Raw genomic sequence first — 17,447 nt, 5'->3', positions numbered from 1 at the left:
CTGAGTTCATCCATGTCAGGCAGTGAATAATTCCCTTTCTCTAATTCGCCCTTGCCTTGTGACTCTTAGTTCTTACATCATTTCTAAATGCAAAATAGGATATTGTTTAACAGAAACTGCAGTTAGTGGTTACAAGGATCTGCAGAAGTTGTCGGCAAGTTCAAGTTATGCTTTTTAAACTCTCGTGTCTATTTCTCTTTTTCTCATAGGTCTAGTTTCATTAGACTTGAATGATTCTTTGGCTGCCCGAGTCTCAATTTTATGGGCAGTTATGGGCCATGAAACAATTTACTTGGCTTCTTTATTCCCATTCATTGCAATTCTGAGCTTTGACCTACCAGAAGAATTCTCTGTACAGTGTGAGGGGTTTCCTTATTTGGCTTAAGCATGAGTTTTATTATATAACCTGATTTGAGGAAATGTTTTTAAAGCTAAATTAAATTAAAATCCTGGCCATGGGCACTTAGAACAGTGTATCAGTTTCTTAGGGCATTTGCGCTCCGTTTTTGTGTGATATTAGAGCTTCTAAAAATACTTGGCTTTGAACATTATTAGCTTTTAAATTCACATCGCTGTCCATGTGCAGAATAGGAGACTTTGAGTCCTGTATGAATTAAGGTAGAATTCTAAGAAGTTAAGTGATAAAACTTCATGTTTCTAATTGCAATAAAATATTCGTGTGCTTTATGTGTCACGTCTTGAGAGAAAAATAAAATGATAGGAAAGAATCTATGCCATTTAAAGCAAGTATGAAGGAATTTTCTTTGAATGATTATCTGTTTGGTAGTTATCTTGATTTAAATAAATGAAATTTAGTAGTTCAGGAATTTGCTTCAGTTAGAAGCAGAGTTGCCAGCTTCGAGAAGCACAGAAAGGCCAGGGTTGGTTCTGTTCTAACACAGCTGAGTAGCAGTGTTAAATTTTTTTACCATTTGGGGAAACAGTCTCTAGCAAGATGACTACTTAAGTTATTGTACGTATAAGGAGTTGTCCTGTTAAATATTTTCTCTGCCCTTGCTGTAACTACAAGGTTGACGTCTTTATTGAACATGTTAATGTCTTCAGTGCTTTCCCTAAATTTGTTTCATTTAAAATGTCTGAAGGAATTGTTTATTGTAATAAGTTAGAAAACCATTTTTCTTTTACAGAGGAAGTGGTTAGTATGACTACAGGAAGTAAATTTTGCAACTGAAGCCTTTTTGGTTTAAAATGCTTTTTATTTACAATAAGAGAAAAATGTATAGAGTTCAAATGAGACTATCAGATATAAATATTGTTGCTGTAACTATTCTTTTATAAGTGGATCAATGTTCAAATTAAGGATTCTAGAGAAGATACTTTTGTTATTCTCCTGTTTATATCTATCCTGTAAGAGGTCAGATCTGTAGGGTTCCTATTTTGTTTATTTTGCCTCTCAGTGTGTTTGTATTAAGTGAACATCCTGAATGGTTTCTATTGTTTCAATTCAGGACAATATTTGTCCTGAGTTATAGTGGATATGTTTTCTTCCTTTGACATTTCACATGCGAAATAGAATTTAATGGGAATATTCTCATTTACATTAAAATGTTGACATGAGATTATCTTAGCTTTGCCTTAGTGCTCCTAAAAGTATAATCATTAATAAACCTCTAAGTTAATGTACAAAATATCAATAGAGCAAAGTAAGATAAGTCATTCTTATACCCTAGATCTGAAGATAAAAATGAATTAAATAAAATATAGTATGAATAAAAATATTCATGTTACATGGATATATGAATATTAAATAAAAGTGAATTAAATGAATTAAAATGATATTTATTTATGTTTGCGTGTGTGTGGCTTTGATTATTTGGCACTTACTGTGTGCCTCTCACTGTTCGAAAGACTTTCATATGGCAGCTCATTAATAAAATATTTTAATTTTTACTGTTATTAAATGGCCTAGGTTGGCCAAGAGCGTGTTCTTAATCTTGATCCTACATAGAAATGGGTTCAGGTCTTGTTTCTACCACTCCCTAATGGCATGGCATGAGGCAATTTATTTCATCTCTGAGCCTGTTTCCTATTCTGTAAAATAGGGGTAATATTACGCACCTCAAGGGCTGTTTGTGAGGCTTCAGTGGTACATGATGTGTCTAAAGCAGTGGCCTACTTTTGGACTTCAGTTTATTGGTCAACACTATTATAGTCATCTCCCTCCTCAGTTCTTTCCCCTCCAACCTGCTATAAATCTATTGAGTATATTTTGAACATTCTAGGCATCTAGACATTCTACAAGAATATCTATTGAACAAGTAGTGTATAGCATCAATAGGATTACAATGGATGCCTTTCATGAGGACCCTGGGTAGCAAATAAGGATGAGGTGGAGAGACAAGGAAAACTTGAGTCAACTGGAAAAAATGGTAGATATCATGTTACATGCCAAACTACCTGATGAAGATAATCAGAACAATAGCAGCTAAAAAAAAAAAAAGATATGAAATCACCTGGTGCAAATATTAGGAGCTCAGAAGCTGTTCATCGATGCTGCCTCTGAAAAGAGCTCTGTGCAGGTTATAGTTTGTTGGGATAAGCCTGAAGGAGAAATTGGCAGTTGAGTATGAAGGATAGATAGAAACTGGAAAAAAGGAGCAGAGCGAGAACAAGTGAGGACTTCATCCAGGCCACTGAGGGAAACACATTGCAGATGCTCGCCTGCCTGACAGAGCAGGGGACTGATTAGGATCTAAATGGAGAGGTGAGATGAGAACAGCTGATGAAGGATGTTAAAAGCAAAATGGCGAAATGAATGTGACACTGATGAAATGCTATTGAACCTACTTCTCAAAAAAATGGACAAGTGTTTAATATTTTCTGAAAGGGTTTTAATCCTCTCCCTAACTCTTTTATCCCTTTATAGATAAAAAGGGTAAGGCTATGCAATGTTAAATTACCTCAGCCCAGAGTGACCCTGCTGGATGTGACTGAAGCACATCTCTGTGCCTTGAGTTCATGTGACTTTACTGCTGGATTATATTAAGTAAGCTCTTTCGTGTGAGCCACTGCTCTTGCCTACAGGACTAGGCAGATGATAGTGGGTGGGGGTAAGATGATACATAATAATTGCCATGAGGCCTCAGTATTGGGGACCCAATAAAGAGAGGTGGGGACTGTACCACACTAAGAGCTACAGGAACCATCTAAAGAGGGACAGCCATTGATTCACCATCTGTCCATACAGCTGTAGCCATGTGAGAATGCAGGCCAAGTGTTGTCACTTCTTGCTTATTATTCCTTTCTGTGGTAAATTTCCTCCTTTCTGGATGATAGGTTAGTTTACTTTTCCTATGAGAATTTGTGAGGATTAAGTTCTCCTTTTTTAGTTGTCTGAAATGGCTTTATTTTGTCTTCACTCTAATGGAATAGTTTAGCTAGGTATAGAATTCCAAGCTGACAATTATTTTCTCTAAACGTTTTGAAAATATCGTTCTATTGTCTTTTATCATGAATTGTTCCTGTTCGGAACTTGACTATCGACTTAATTCCATTCCTTGATAGATAATTGACTTTCTTCCCTAGCTGTAAAAGACCGTGTCTCTACCTTTGGTGTTCTGTGGCGTCGCTATGATGTCGCAAAGTACAGACTTTTTATTTCTAATTTACTCTTCTTGTGGTTCAGGGTTGGGGGTGGATTTCTTCCTTTTGTCGTGTAGAATAACTCTCAGGTGTTAACTCTTGAAATATTGCATGTTTCTTATTCTTTCAACTTGTTGGTGTTGGGACTCATATTAGGTGTGTGTGAAATTTCTCATTTGATTCCTCACGCTTCTTAACTTCATTTTCAGTCTTTCCACTTCTTTTTATCTATACATTACATTTTGTGTAACTTTCTCAACTACTTCCTGAATTCTCTTCAATTATTCTATTATACAAGTCATCTATTAAGTTTTTATCTCAATGACTGCATTTTTTATTTCCAGAAGTTCCAGTAGGTTCTTTTTCAGATATGCTTCATCTTTATAATGTCTTATATTATTTTCTTATGATTTCTATTGCTTCTTTTATTTCTTTAATCATTTTAAATGTTCGTATTTTATATTTTCTTTCAAATTGTTCTTTTAGCTCAAGTTCTTATGATGATAATTTTTGTCTCTATTGTGTCAGTTCTCATGGTGATTTATTTCCTTGTGCATTCATGGTTATTATTATCTTTGTTGTTTGAACGTATCTTCAACAGGGATGTGTTTTTTCTCTCTGATAATCCCATAAAAGCAGGATTGTGGAAGTATCCTCCCAGCAAGGTTTTATATTTGTTTCTGCCAGACAATCTGGGACTAATTTTTATGTTCATTACTTGGGTTGGGGATTCTTGTACCATCTGTATAATATACACAAGTTTAAGGTTTTCTTTCTCAGAGCCCACTACACCCCATAGCCTGAGACCTAAACAATCTTCCTGGCTGTCTTCTCTGGTCACTAGAGAAGTTTTGCTCATTGTCACCCAGCTTAAAGGAAAGCAGAGAAAACTAACACTGAGGTTATAATAAAGGAAAGGTCTGTGATCTTACATCTTGACCTCATTGATAGTATATACTAAATAACACGTAAGATTTTTAGTATTAAACATTACTGCTTCAACATCTATTGTGACATGGGTAATAAGGGTGAACAGCTGCTAACTTGCCACCAAACACCTCAGATTTCTTTACAACTGGAAGTATGGTATTTCATTTCTTTTTCTGGGATATGCATCATGACCAACTTTTTTCCTCTTCTAAGGAACATTCTTTTCTAGAACTATATTTACAAAGTGCTTTCAGTACTTTTGTTCTTCACATGAACTCCACAGCAATAGAGAGTGGTGATCATGTGGGCATTAACTTTCTAGAATCCAGGCTGTTATCTTCAGCTGTATGTATACAAAACTTTATGTTCATCATATTCTATGGTGAGGTTATTTGTTAAGGTTATTTATTAAGTGGGGAAGGGAAAGAGATCATTTCAAAACCCACCGCAACTGAAAACTCAAATCTTTCCAATGAAAATGCATGAGGAACCAGAGGAGAGCTGTCTTAGAACCACCTGAATTCCTACCATATTTCCTCACAGCAGCCCACCTTGGAGTTGTGCCAATGTCCAAATAAACAGTATCAGCCTTGGCTTCTCTTTTAGCAAAAATTGTCTTTCACCTTGAGCAAATAGGTATTGCAAATTCTACTTTTCAAATAAGGAACCAGGGTGTAGGGAAATTGAAGGCCTTTTTGTAAAGCTGTTTAGCAAGTGAATGGCCCACGTGGGATTGAGATGCTGGTCTCATTTGCTATCTGTCCGTATTCTCTCCATTTCAGTAACTGTGCACCAAAGGAACCTACCATACTAGGGCTACAAGTTGGAAGATTGTTTAAAAAAAAAAAAATCAGGAAATTGCTGGAATATTTCAAGCATATTTCTTTGGTTAACTTATTTTGAAGTTTTTCTCTGTTTTGTATTTTAGCTGCCCTTATAATTTATCAAAGACAGACTCATTGTTTTGGCCAAGTTCCTTGCCTGAAAGTCTCCAACAAAAACTCACAGCACTCTGTCTGAATAGGAATTTGTTAATGCATTCTTAGTTTTGAACTTGAAAATGTATTCTAGATGCAACAGTTTGCTAGGAAATTTGAACAATGCCATTTATCGTACAACAACATTGCTCTAGACAGAGAGCTTTTTCATCTCTTTGTTAGTAACCCTCCTACTACATTATCTTTTCAGTTTTGTTTTCTGTGGTTTTTTTTGTGTGTTTCTTTTTTCACCTCAAAGGCAAGCCTTACCTCTTTGGTGTCTGGAATTCAGCATTAAAATGTGTCTCTTGTTAATCTTTTTGGCAAAATAAAATATCCCTTAGTCACTCTTTTCAGAAGTGATCATTATTAATGTTTTATTTTTACAATAATGGGATTATGCTGTAAATACTGTTTTGGAAACTTAAAATTTTTTAAATTATATACAGCTTTCACTTTCCCTTATTAAATATTCTTTTGCATTATTTTTTTACATTCTACACATTATAGTCCATCAAGGGCATGACATATTTAATCAATCACATTACCTGCTGTTTGTTTCAAAGTGTTAGCTATTATAAACAATACTGTGATGATATCCTTTGTGAGCATTTCGAATTATTTCATTAGAAATATTAGAAATATTAGAAATATTTTCATTATTTTATTATTTTCATTAAATTCCCAGAGTTAGAATTGCTGAGTCAAAGACAGGATAAAATCCACTTCACATCTAGTCATTGACAAATCCTAGAGGAATCCAGTAGAGAAATTAGAGGTTTCAGGCATTCTCAATAGGTTGCTGTTTTTCTAATGTCAAAAATACCTAGAAAGTAGGTCATAATATTCAGTGGCCCCTGCCTCCCTTGTATGCTGTGAAAATGCGAGTGCTTCTCCCTAACCTGGCCATGTCCATTGGGAAGGTGCCTGGCTGGAGCTCCTTGGTGACTGTCAGACTCACCAAGTTTGCCAGCTGCTGCCTGGGGAGCACTGTAATGTGCTTCGTGGTTTCAGTTAGTGGTATTGCAGATGTGCTTCTGGAACTTCCCAGTGAGTTGCCCCAGGCTTCTGTGCTTCCTCTGGATGTTTTCTCAGACCCACCCCCTCCGCCAACAAATCAAGAGCTCTGAGTTGTCACTGGCAATAGTGATTACCAGAGGGTACAATGCACAGGGACTTCTACTTTGTAAACCATACAATTCTGTACATTTGAATTATTTACAGCAACTGTAATTGGGTTTAAAAAAAAAGAACTAAAGAACGAGAGCGAGAGAGAAGAGAGAGAGAGAGAAAGAGAGAGAGAAAGGACCAGATAACCCAGGTTACTAAGTGCAGATGTTTAATTTCATCCACAATATTAAGTCAGAGGCTTAGGTAGACCGAAGAGGGGTGGACCGAAGGGCCGGGTGCCAGATTCCTGCTACGCCCTCCTGACTGGATTCCGGTGATGGCAGTCAGGCCCATCTGCCCTCTGAGTGGAGCTGCCACACGTCACCAGCTATGGGATAACAGTTACAGACAGCTAGCTGCCGTGCAGAATAATAAACTCAGAATAAAATCTCGAATTAGCCCCCTTTCCCCTCCAGCCTAAAATACAATTGGTCTCGTATGACAATGACGAAATGAAATATTGGAGGCATAGCTGCTCCGGGAAACATTTACTGTTGTTTGAGCTAACAGGGATAACTGTCCAGTAGTCCTCATTTGCTCTCCCCAAATTTGGGGGTAATAAAGGATCGGTCTTTGTAATTCCTTGTATTATTACATGCTTTTAACCAAGGAAAAAAGTGACTTTCCAAAAGTTCGCCCTGCTATGGCAACAAATGGTTTATCACTTAAGGAAGAGTAGTGGCTCACATGCTGAGAAGTCTGTCGTGGTCAGAAAATTCCTAAATCTCGTTATTTATAGTTAATGTGTAAATATTTGCTCATTTGGATGAAAGGTCAAAAGCCCTACGCAGCCCTGATAAAAGATGTGAGGGTATAACTTTGTAAGCAGACCTACCCTGTTCGCTGTGTGAAAGCGAAAAGTTGCTCGGTGCCCCCATCTTCTCTGCTCACAACAGTTGACACTCAGCCACCAGTGTTAGTCTCTCCTTAATATCTGAAACGGTAAGGAGAAAGCAATACCGAATTGAACAGGAAGTAGCTACACACGTCGGCCATGCTTATCATCTAAATGTATCTTAACTAAATGGGTTACAGTACTTTTGTCTTTAAACCCATTAGGATTTAGAAGCACGGGGCTGCAGTTCAGCCTCTAAAATATTGTTTTCTTTATTTAGAAACTGCCGGTCGGACCTTTTAGGCAGGAATACTTCCATAAACCGAGGAGTGGACTGTGTTAAGATTACCGAGCAATGAAGTCATGTGTAAACAGTACATACTTAGGCCTATGTGGATTTATCAGGGGAGATTCCCCAGGGTTTGTCACAGAAATTCTCAAGTTTAAATTCAGTCTTTCTGATTGACAGTGAAAGTGGTCTAGGTTTTATTCTAAGATGTCTATGACTTACAGCCTCAGCCCGTTGCGGTCATTCTGGACTTTTTTAGAATATTATCTCTAAATTCTGTGACTCTGACTCTATAAAAAAAATCCTCTGAACTTCTCTCTGTCCTACAGTAATGTTGCTAGAAGATGTAAGTGCCTTTTATTATTAGGATGGGAAAATTAATTAAAAGAAAACTCGCATGGTCTGGCTTAGAATGGAAATACCGAACCTTTTTAAGATAACAGTTGCTAGTTTTAGAATAGAGGTGAGAAAAGAGGTGAGAAATAACGATGCTTATAATCTTTTTTTTTCAATATGTCTGTTAGTGACTTATTTAATTTGCTTATAAAAATACTTTTTTATTAGTTTCAGGTGCACAAGACAAAGTAATACTTAGAACGATGCTTATAATCTTCATGTAGTCTTAGACATAAGGAGATACACTTTCTAAAATATATAGTGACTAACTGGTTACTCCAGATACATCTGTAAAAAATATTATTAAAGATATTTTTAAAAATATATCTGATATAATGGGTAACTGACTCAACTGACTTTTCCCACTGTCAAATAAACATAACAGATTACAAAATAAAAATAGATTTTCCGTAGTAAAACTTGGTCAGAACAATGGCACATCCGTGGGCCTGCCATTCCACAGTGACTATTAATTTGAAGCAGATGGGTGCTGGAATTGAGAATGAGACAGTCCTGCCTTTTTGCTGTGGCCTTGCAGCATTTAGTGAACAGTGATATTCTGCTGCTTCTCTATCCTGTTAGTGAGTGAGAGAGAGACTGTAGAAATACATACATTTTTGCCATCTATGTCCAAGCTTTTGCACTCAAGAAAAATGCCCAGAGAGAGAGAATCTTCTTTAACATAAAAGGCAGACCCTTTCCCTCTAGCGTATGTTTGTCTGGTTTTTTTTGTTTGTTTGTTTGTTTTTGTTTTTGCTTCTACTCAGCTAGCTTTCCAGCCTGGTTTTGTACATGATGTTGAATATTTCAGTTGCTTCCACGGCTCACATGTACTGGTCCTTAGTTATGCTTCAGGATTACTACAGATAAGCAGTGTAAGGGCATCATGGGACTCTTAGGAGTTAATATGCTTACAAAAGCAATCATATAGCCAAGGGGAAGGTCTCATTGGAGATTCTGGGGAGCTAGAAGGAAGAGGATCACAGCCCCTTCCACCTAAACGGTGCTGAGGTACCTCTGCAGGGCTTGCCTCTAGTTCTCATCAGTAAAATAGTCCATGGTTGGTACGATGGATTGTCAGGAAGCATTAATCTGTTCATGATGTGGGGTGAGTGTGTGGATGGATGGATAGATAGATAGATAGATAGATAGATAGATAGAATGACATTCTGATCTCAGTTTCAGAACTAAGCTATTTTAAAAATTCACCAAGGTCGATTCAGTTCTACAAAACTAATAAGGGGACTCTCCATGTTGTTACTTATTACTCTTGTTTACAAAGGATATGAAGGTGCCACTCTCCCCTCCTTGGAATTTTGTAAGACTTTCTAAGGAAAGTTTGTGAATGAAACGGAGAATTTTTTAGACATTTGAGGTCTACCCCTGGGAATTCCCGTGTTTTTTTCATATTCATAACAAAGTAATAAATGATAAAACTCTAGGGAAGTGAAGGGGTTAAGAGGATTTTGGTGTTGGTCGCATCAGAGGAACAGATGGGATGCATGTAGGTGGGGAAACGACTATTGAAACAGAGGAGGGCTACAGTGTGTTGAAGGGCACGGGCTTTTCAGGTAGCCAGGGACTTAATATTCTGGGGACTGGATTATATGTCTGCTAGTGGACACAGTGGAAGCAGAAGCCAAAGCGTATGGTCAGAAAGGGAGTCAACAGGCCACCAACCAAGAGGAACAATGTGGCAGCGAAAGAACCGAGGGGAGATGAGAAGTGGATACAGTGGTTTTGAAGTCCTTACAGGCCTTAAGAAACTAAAAACCTCAGGTAATAAGGAAATTCACTTGGAAATACTGATATTGTTACCTTGGTTTGGGAAGTGTATGAATGGGGAAGAGAATAAAGGAAGCCACACCGAATGATCACCTCAGGCTTTCACCAATAGGCATGTGAGTAAAATGAGTCAAGGAAGTGAAAACCAGGTTACACCTTCAAGTCACAGAGGCAGGAAACCAATAAAAATGCTGAGATGGTAAAAAACCGACAGTAGATACTATCAGTAATGAGATACAAAGTAGAACCAACCACCCCCAGCTCGTCTTTTAGTGTTTACCTTTGAACATTCCGATGCCCCCCCTTTTAAACTATTAGTTTCAATAAAAGAAAACAAAACAAAAAAACAAAGCACAAGTTGCCTTGGTTATAGTGGAACAAGGCCCCTCCTGTTGTGTTTTTGCCTCAATGTGTCGAGTTTGCCGAGTCACCTACAGGCCAAGCATCTCTTCCTCTGGCTGTGGGTAGTTTTTGCCTCATGTGGACCTCAGATTGTCTTGGAAATTCATGAGATAATATTGATCTAGGCACCTAGAGTGCTGGATGAATCTAAGATGGTATTACCAACCTAACAATCTCTGGTATTTGTGGATGACTCTAAAGTTTACAGACATTCTCGTTTGAGCTTTAAAATCAATTCTGTAGTGTGTCAACAATTGCCCCTGTCTTGTAGGCGTGCAATAAACCAAAACATGAATTGGAAAAACAAATTTATGAATCTGATTATTGATTAGGAGAAAAGCAATCCAGTAAAATACAAAATAGCACACACAAAAACATAAAAAGCACAAAGAGGGAGCCATGCTTACCGTTTCATTAAGGTATATACTAAAAATAAATATAGTGGAAAGTTTTAGAAAGGTCCATTTAGATCAGTGGTTCATATGCCTTTTTAGCTTATGCCACCCCACTGACAACTGGATTTAAAAGTATAAGGATTCCCCTGACCCCTCCTCAAAAAAAAAAAAAAAAAAAAGACACCTACAGAGATTCCCACAAGGGACATCCAGGCAACATAAATACATGAACTGGCCAAGTGTCGGCAATAAAGAATGGTGGTGCTTATGTCAAACTAGAAAGGAATGACAAGGCAATAGAGAAGTGTGAGGTCTGTGACAAATTAGGACACACATCCTTACCTAAAGTAAATTCAAATTCTAAATGATTTTTTTAAAAATAGCACCTGCTAAATACAACACATGTGAGGTCAATTTGACCCCAGCCCCTCCAGTTTCCAATTCCAGGCTTTCTGTTATTCTCTGTAGACATGGGGATGTTCTCATTTTTTGCCCTCAGGCACGACAACAAGCTCAAATACGTCACCAAATGGCTGAGGACAGCAAAGCAGATTACTCGTCGATTCTTCAGAAATTCAACCATGAGCAGCGCGAGTATTATTACACTCACATTCCCACTATATTTCAGGTAAGTGATTCAGGTCTCTCAGATGTGTCTTTCTTGAAACACGTGGCTTTAGAATCGTGTTTGCTGGGCTCAGGTTCTAGGTATTTATGTCATCCTAAATTTCCTCTCACTCAAATCATTTCGTAAAGCACTCAGATCAAGCATTGACTAACAATAAGATAAAATACAATATTAATCTCAAGATTAATCAGTAGGCTTTGCAAACTTCCTTGGTTTGCACGTACAGTCTTAGAACTGTGATTCTTAGATTAACATACTCTTTGTTAACAGGACCATGCTGGTTACAAAAAGAAAAAGCCAACCTCTAGGACTGAAAGCAGCATTCATAGTTGTAGGATTTGAATAGGCGACAGTTCTTTCCTTTGAATTGTTTTTCTTTTGGCTCCTGCAGCTTGTCAAAAATGGCATGAGTAAAGATCTATCCATGTTCTCCCACTTTGGGAATCTCTTACAACTTCAAGTCCAGTTGTAGAAAAAAAAAAAATGAATATTTGCTTCATGGTGTTTGTACACACAGTAGGCACACTGCTTTCATCCCAGACTGTGTTGGGTTGAGGCAGTTAAGCAACTACTGTGCTTTTGGTACAAGTAAAGTAGTGGATCAAAGATGGAGGAAATGTTTGAAATCTAACACCAAACAGTGTTAATAATCAAACGACTTGAGATTGCAGTTCTCACTGACATTGGAGTAGGATTGTGTAAAAAATACATTTAGGCGGCCTAAGAATTCATAAAATATGTGTACAGCTGGCTAAGGCCGAGGCACAATAAACTTACAGGTGCTCTAACTCGAACCCTTTTTAGGCCCATTTCCCTTCTCGCCAAGTTATTCGAGGTAACAGTGCTGCTGAAAAACGACATCCTTAAATGACTGTGGGCCAAATTGATTTTATCCAAAATACAATGTTACAGAAAATACAAGAGATGGAGGAAAGGAGGATAGTGCGGATGGGAGAATCGATGAAGACCTATGCAGAGGTCGATCGGCAGGTGGTCCCAATCATTGGGAAATGCCTGGATGGAATCGTGAAGGCAGCTGAGTCCATTGATCAAAAGAATGTAAGTACTGTAGGTTGGACTTTATTTATAACTGTCTGTGGTCCCGTTATTTCTCCGCCCCCTTCCAGAAGACTAAAAGGGGTTACCTCATTCAGTCTTCTCCTAATAGGTCTGATTTAACTTTTTAAATCACATGATTGCTTTCACGTTCAAACGGGCTTGTTTTGTAAGGTTAGTTTCCATTGATACCAGGTGATCCTATTTTCACTAGCTGAGGTGAAGGTTGTAATCACTGGCACTCTCAGGATTGTGGAAGTGAACCCGCTAGTGTAGGCTTAGCTTCATGTGACAAGCACGGTCCTGTCTTGCACAAGGCAGTTTAATTTTCCTCTCAGGCAGAAGATGTGTACAGGCAGTGAGTCCCGTCCTGGCATGGGTGGGCGGTCCCTAAGTCCTTATGGACCCTGACTCCCCCCAGTTCACAACTCTTGAGGATGTTACCTTCGAACTCAGTATGGCTTCTGGAACTCCAACCATCACATCCAAATTCCAGAAAGCGGAGTATGGATGGAGAAGAGCCCATGCCATCCCTCTAAGAGGCTTCCTAAAACTGTACACTGTACTTCTTCCTGCATCTCAGAGATCTCAGTGATCAGGCGTAGTCAGGTGGCCACCTCCTGCGATACAGAAGGCTGGGGAGCGAAACCTTGTAGCTGGGTGGCAATCAATGTGCCCAACTTAAAATCAGGTTCTTGTTACGAAGAAGGAAGGGTGAGTGGCTATTGGAAGATGATTGGCAGTCTGTGACACACCTACACATTATTAGCTAAAATATGGCAAGCTGAAATGCGGGCTCATATTAAGAAATTGAAATCTTTCCAAATGATCTTTTTTTTGTATTACTGTATTTTTCAAGGGAATTGCTTAATAATGGCCCAATTTTTCTGCTTTTAGCAAAGTTGTTCTTAATGAATATTTGTTTCTCCAGATGTAGAAAAATGGTTCTTGAAAGTATCTTAAAAATCTCAATTAGACGTATAGCTTTGCAAATTATACTTATTCTTCCTAATGATAAGACTATTACTGGAAAAAATCTATTCTCAATCAATGTAACGTCTTTAGAATAACATCTATATGCAGTGCACATGACTCACTGTGTAAAAAGTATTTCCATGTGTTTCAATGTATTTGCGTGTGATGGGTGTCATTTCAGGATTCACAGCTGGTCATAGAAGCTTATAAATCAGGCTTTGAGCCTCCCGGAGATATTGAATTTGAGGATTACACTCAGCCAATGAAACGCACCATATCCGAGAACAGCCTCTCAAATTCCAGAGAAGGCAAAGCGGAGCTCAAATTTGGTGGCAAATCCAAAGGAAAGTTATGGCCGTTCATCAAAAAAAATAAGGTACTAATCGTTGGTATCCAGTGTGAAATGAGTTTCATAAAGTGTGCAGATTTTGACTTTATCTTTTAGTCTTCAAAAAGCTAAGATTTTAAACCTATAGTTTCAGAATGCAAAACAAACAAAACTAGGGTGCTATTTTATTTTAAAACAGTATTTCTCTTTGGTGGTAGTACCTTTGCCATGGCCATTTGTCTGATGTCAGATGCATTGTCCCCTGTACCCTGTCACCCACACTAACAGATTACTGACCTCTCAGCCGTTTCTCATCATGCCTTTCACTCCCGAGTCCCCCAGACTGCTGGTTACCTCGGTGGGGAAAAGGGATCGTGCGCGAAATTTCTATAACAATTGATCAGTGTATCTAATTGAAATTGTTTCCATGGGTTAATAACTTGGCTTTGAATTCATGTTAACATGTGGATCCATGAACATTTTTCATTTTCTTTTTATAGTGTGGTACGTAGGTGCATGACGGCATTAACCTGGCCTAAAATATGAGCGAGGCGACTTTACTGCTTTACCCTCAGAATAATTGCATATTTAATTTTAAAAGACTGTCTTGCTATTTTCACAACCCTAGCATTTAAGGTCTTTCATTTTCTCCCATCAAGCTGTGAGAGTTTAGGTGGTTTCGAAATATTTACCCTTCTGGCTTAAACTGGTTTAGAGTAACTGATTAGAACTATAATTTGCATGTGAAAGTCTGCACGAGCTGCTTGTCAAATATTTCTTGCTATTCTTCTCTTGCGCTATTTACTAAAACTCCCACTTTCACCATATTCTTCATCTGACATACTCTCCATGTTTTCTTTTGGACCATGGCGTAAATATTTAATTGTTTGTGTTTGACTTGCTTTGGATTTCAAATATTATTTGATGCTTATTTTTGTTTTGTGTCTTATCTTCTTGTTTCTGGTTTTTACTCTGTCACTGCTCCATCTCTTATACGTAGCTTATGTCCCTTTTAACATCCCCCCATCAGCCTCCCCCTCCCCCCCCTGCCTCTGCCTCACCCTCTGCTGTTCCCAACGGCCCCCAGTCTCCCAAGCAGCAAAAGGAACCCCTCTCCCATCGCTTCAACGAGTTCATGACCTCCAAACCCAAAATCCACTGCTTCAGGAGCCTAAAGCGAGGGGTAAGTTCTGCTCGGGAATCCTGTCTCTCTCGCGCTTTGGTTGCGTGTTTTGTTCTGCATAACTTATTTTGTTTGTGAATGAATCCATTGTGTTTTCCCATAACATAAAACACTAAGAATTTGTGACGTGTAGTTAGAAAAAGAAGGACAGAAAGAGGAAAGAAGAGAGGAAGCAAGATGGAGAGAGAGAGAGAGAGAGAGAGAGAGAGAGAACCAGCCAGCCAGAGTTCTTTTTGTCTTTAGTACATTTCGAAAGGACTTTTCTCCACTTCCCTTTTAAAACTTCTAAGTCATTAATATTTTACCTTGATTTTGCCAAAACAGGAAACTTAGATTCAGTTTCTAAAGTTAATGACATCTGAGATGAGGAATTGGAAGTCACTGTATAGTCAGAAGATATTTGCTTCATAATTACTGAAGCAATGTGAGAGTCATGAAGACACCTGTCTCTGAGCTATGCCTCAGGTTTCAGAGGGGAAGTGCGGGTTACAGTGGTTTCTTTAGCTATCCTGGTGAACTTGTAAGGTGTTGATAAAGATTCTGATAACTTAACCAACTGGAAAAGGCCTGATGCAGTAATTTCTCTTTAAAGAATGAAATAATAATAGCAGCGGACGTTTATTGAGTGCTTATTATATGCCAGATTGGGTGCTCCTTTACTTTTTTCAACCTAAGAACTGAGGTACTAAGGTTCCTTATTTCATTGACAAGGAAACAGGCATAAACAGATGAAGTTAGGAAGGTGGACGGCCAGGAGGTAAAGCCAGGGAGCCTGTTCCTATGGCCTGAGATTCTGTGACATCCACATCGAGGGAGAATCTGTCATGATATGGTTCACTCTTAAGTGGATGTTATTTAGGCTCAGGTGGGCCATTCTAATCGAGACCGCATGTGCTTAAGTCATAGCCTTTTATGGAATTGCTCCGGGAACCCAAAGTAGATAGCAGTTTGATAAAAGACTGGAATAAAGTAATAGCTCGAGTCCTGACTAAATCTAAATGGTCAGTCTAGTCTAGGCTGTCCCAAAACGTTGTTGATAATGAATAAGGAAGTGTGACTATCAAGAGGAAATAAACATTTAGTGCCTTTCGTACATCCAGTAAGTGCTTCCTGTGTCCTGTCTTGTAGCAAGACAACTATAGTGGGCTGTGTACTTCCACAAACGTCATTTCTGCTCTTCCCTGCTTCTGTGGAAAAAGGCATGTAAATATCTAATAGACAATTAAGTTGTTCTGTTTTAAAATGAGACAAAATCCCCCATTACTTTATATGCAGAGTTCCTGTAATAAGGGAATCTCAAAGTTTCGTACAAAGAATACAGGTGGTAGAACTGTCTTGTTTTAAAGTTACCCAGCCTGTCAGGTTAGGAATTAGAAAATTAATTTCCAAGAAATTGCAAGGCATCCATCGTTAGAGGTCAGAGTATAGCGTCCGAAGTGGATGGTGGGTTGCGTCGAGCTCTATCCTTAGATCTTGATTCTGCTGGCTTCTAGAACTGCCCATCCATCGCCAGTCATTCTTTGAAGAATTTCCAACAGATGACCAGGTGTTTTTGCTGGACTGTAAAGTTTCATTTTAACTGTAAACCAGTTAACCCATCTCTGCCACTTCCAAAAGCTTTGCAGAGCACTCATTTATTATATTTATAATGAGTATCTCTGTCTTGTCTTTTGGAATCTCATGACGAAAGATGTTGACTATTCATGATCATTTACCATGTGTTTCTATAGTTATTCCATTCTTCCCTCAACATCACACAGTCTGTTGGTTGCAAGTGGTTTTTGAATCTGTGTTTTATGGTATTCTCTAAATGTTTAGGAAAAGACTAAGGAATATCAGTAATCAATAAGTATAAGAAAAAGATGGCAAGAAAACAATATAACACTTAAAAACAAAAAGCAGTGAAATGGGAAACTGGTTATTTTGATAATTTAAAGAAACTCTTCCCCCCCCCCTTTTTTTTTACCATGATTAGCAAAATGAATTTTATTTCTTACATCTCAAATCTATGTTCAGGAAACCTGTTAAAAAACGTTTCTAAACAGTGAGTGTGTTTTCTTTTGCACACACACAAGTACCCATTAAAAACGTTAGTAAGTAAATAGAAACATATTTTTGCTTCCCTTATGTTAGTTGGGGTCAGATTTGATGTCCTTTCCTTCAGGAAGTGGCAGTGCAAAAAAAAACAGAAAATACATTGTAGAAGTAAGATTAGGAAGTTCAAAACAAAAAATACATCTGAAGTTTGGGGAAATAAATTTGATTGTAAAGCAATTTCAAAGTGGAAGATATATGGTTTACTGTATCCATGACTAAAATGGTACAGTTCTTGCTACTATGTATTTCTACTTTTTAACTTTAAGGCTATTATGCGAAAGATAGGAAAAATATCCTAGGAAAATAACAAATCTGTGATTTTAACATGTCTTCAAATTTATCATGTTTGCAGTTTTCAGATCCAGATTTCAATAATCTGTTTCTATCAGCAGAATGTG

General features: G+C 38.0%; 1 protein-coding gene across 13 annotated transcripts in view; it reads left to right on the top strand.

The window, feature by feature from the left end:
- FNBP1 (formin binding protein 1) overlaps positions 1 to 17,447 on the top strand; it is a 113,518-nt gene that overhangs the window by 74,142 nt on the left and 21,929 nt on the right. For 5 of the 13 annotated variants that reach the window (XM_081067103.1, XM_081067107.1, XM_081067106.1 and 2 more), the window contains exons 7-10: positions 11,282 to 11,410; positions 12,323 to 12,469; positions 13,623 to 13,817; positions 14,770 to 14,952. In XM_081067103.1, coding sequence (XP_080923229.1) covers positions 11,282 to 11,410; positions 12,323 to 12,469; positions 13,623 to 13,817; positions 14,770 to 14,952 — 654 coding nt within the window. Of the gene's footprint in view, positions 1 to 11,281; positions 11,411 to 12,322; positions 12,470 to 13,622; positions 13,818 to 14,769; positions 14,975 to 17,447 lie in introns of all 13 variants that reach the window. The other 8 variants (XR_013994490.1, XR_013994491.1, XR_013994493.1 and 5 more) reach the window with 4 other exon arrangements.

Source organism: Rhinolophus hipposideros (genome assembly GCF_964194185.1).
Source record: "Rhinolophus hipposideros genome assembly, chromosome: 11".
Taxonomy (NCBI): domain Eukaryota; kingdom Metazoa; phylum Chordata; class Mammalia; order Chiroptera; family Rhinolophidae; genus Rhinolophus; species Rhinolophus hipposideros.
This window is presented reverse-complemented; position numbering and strand designations above follow the sequence as displayed.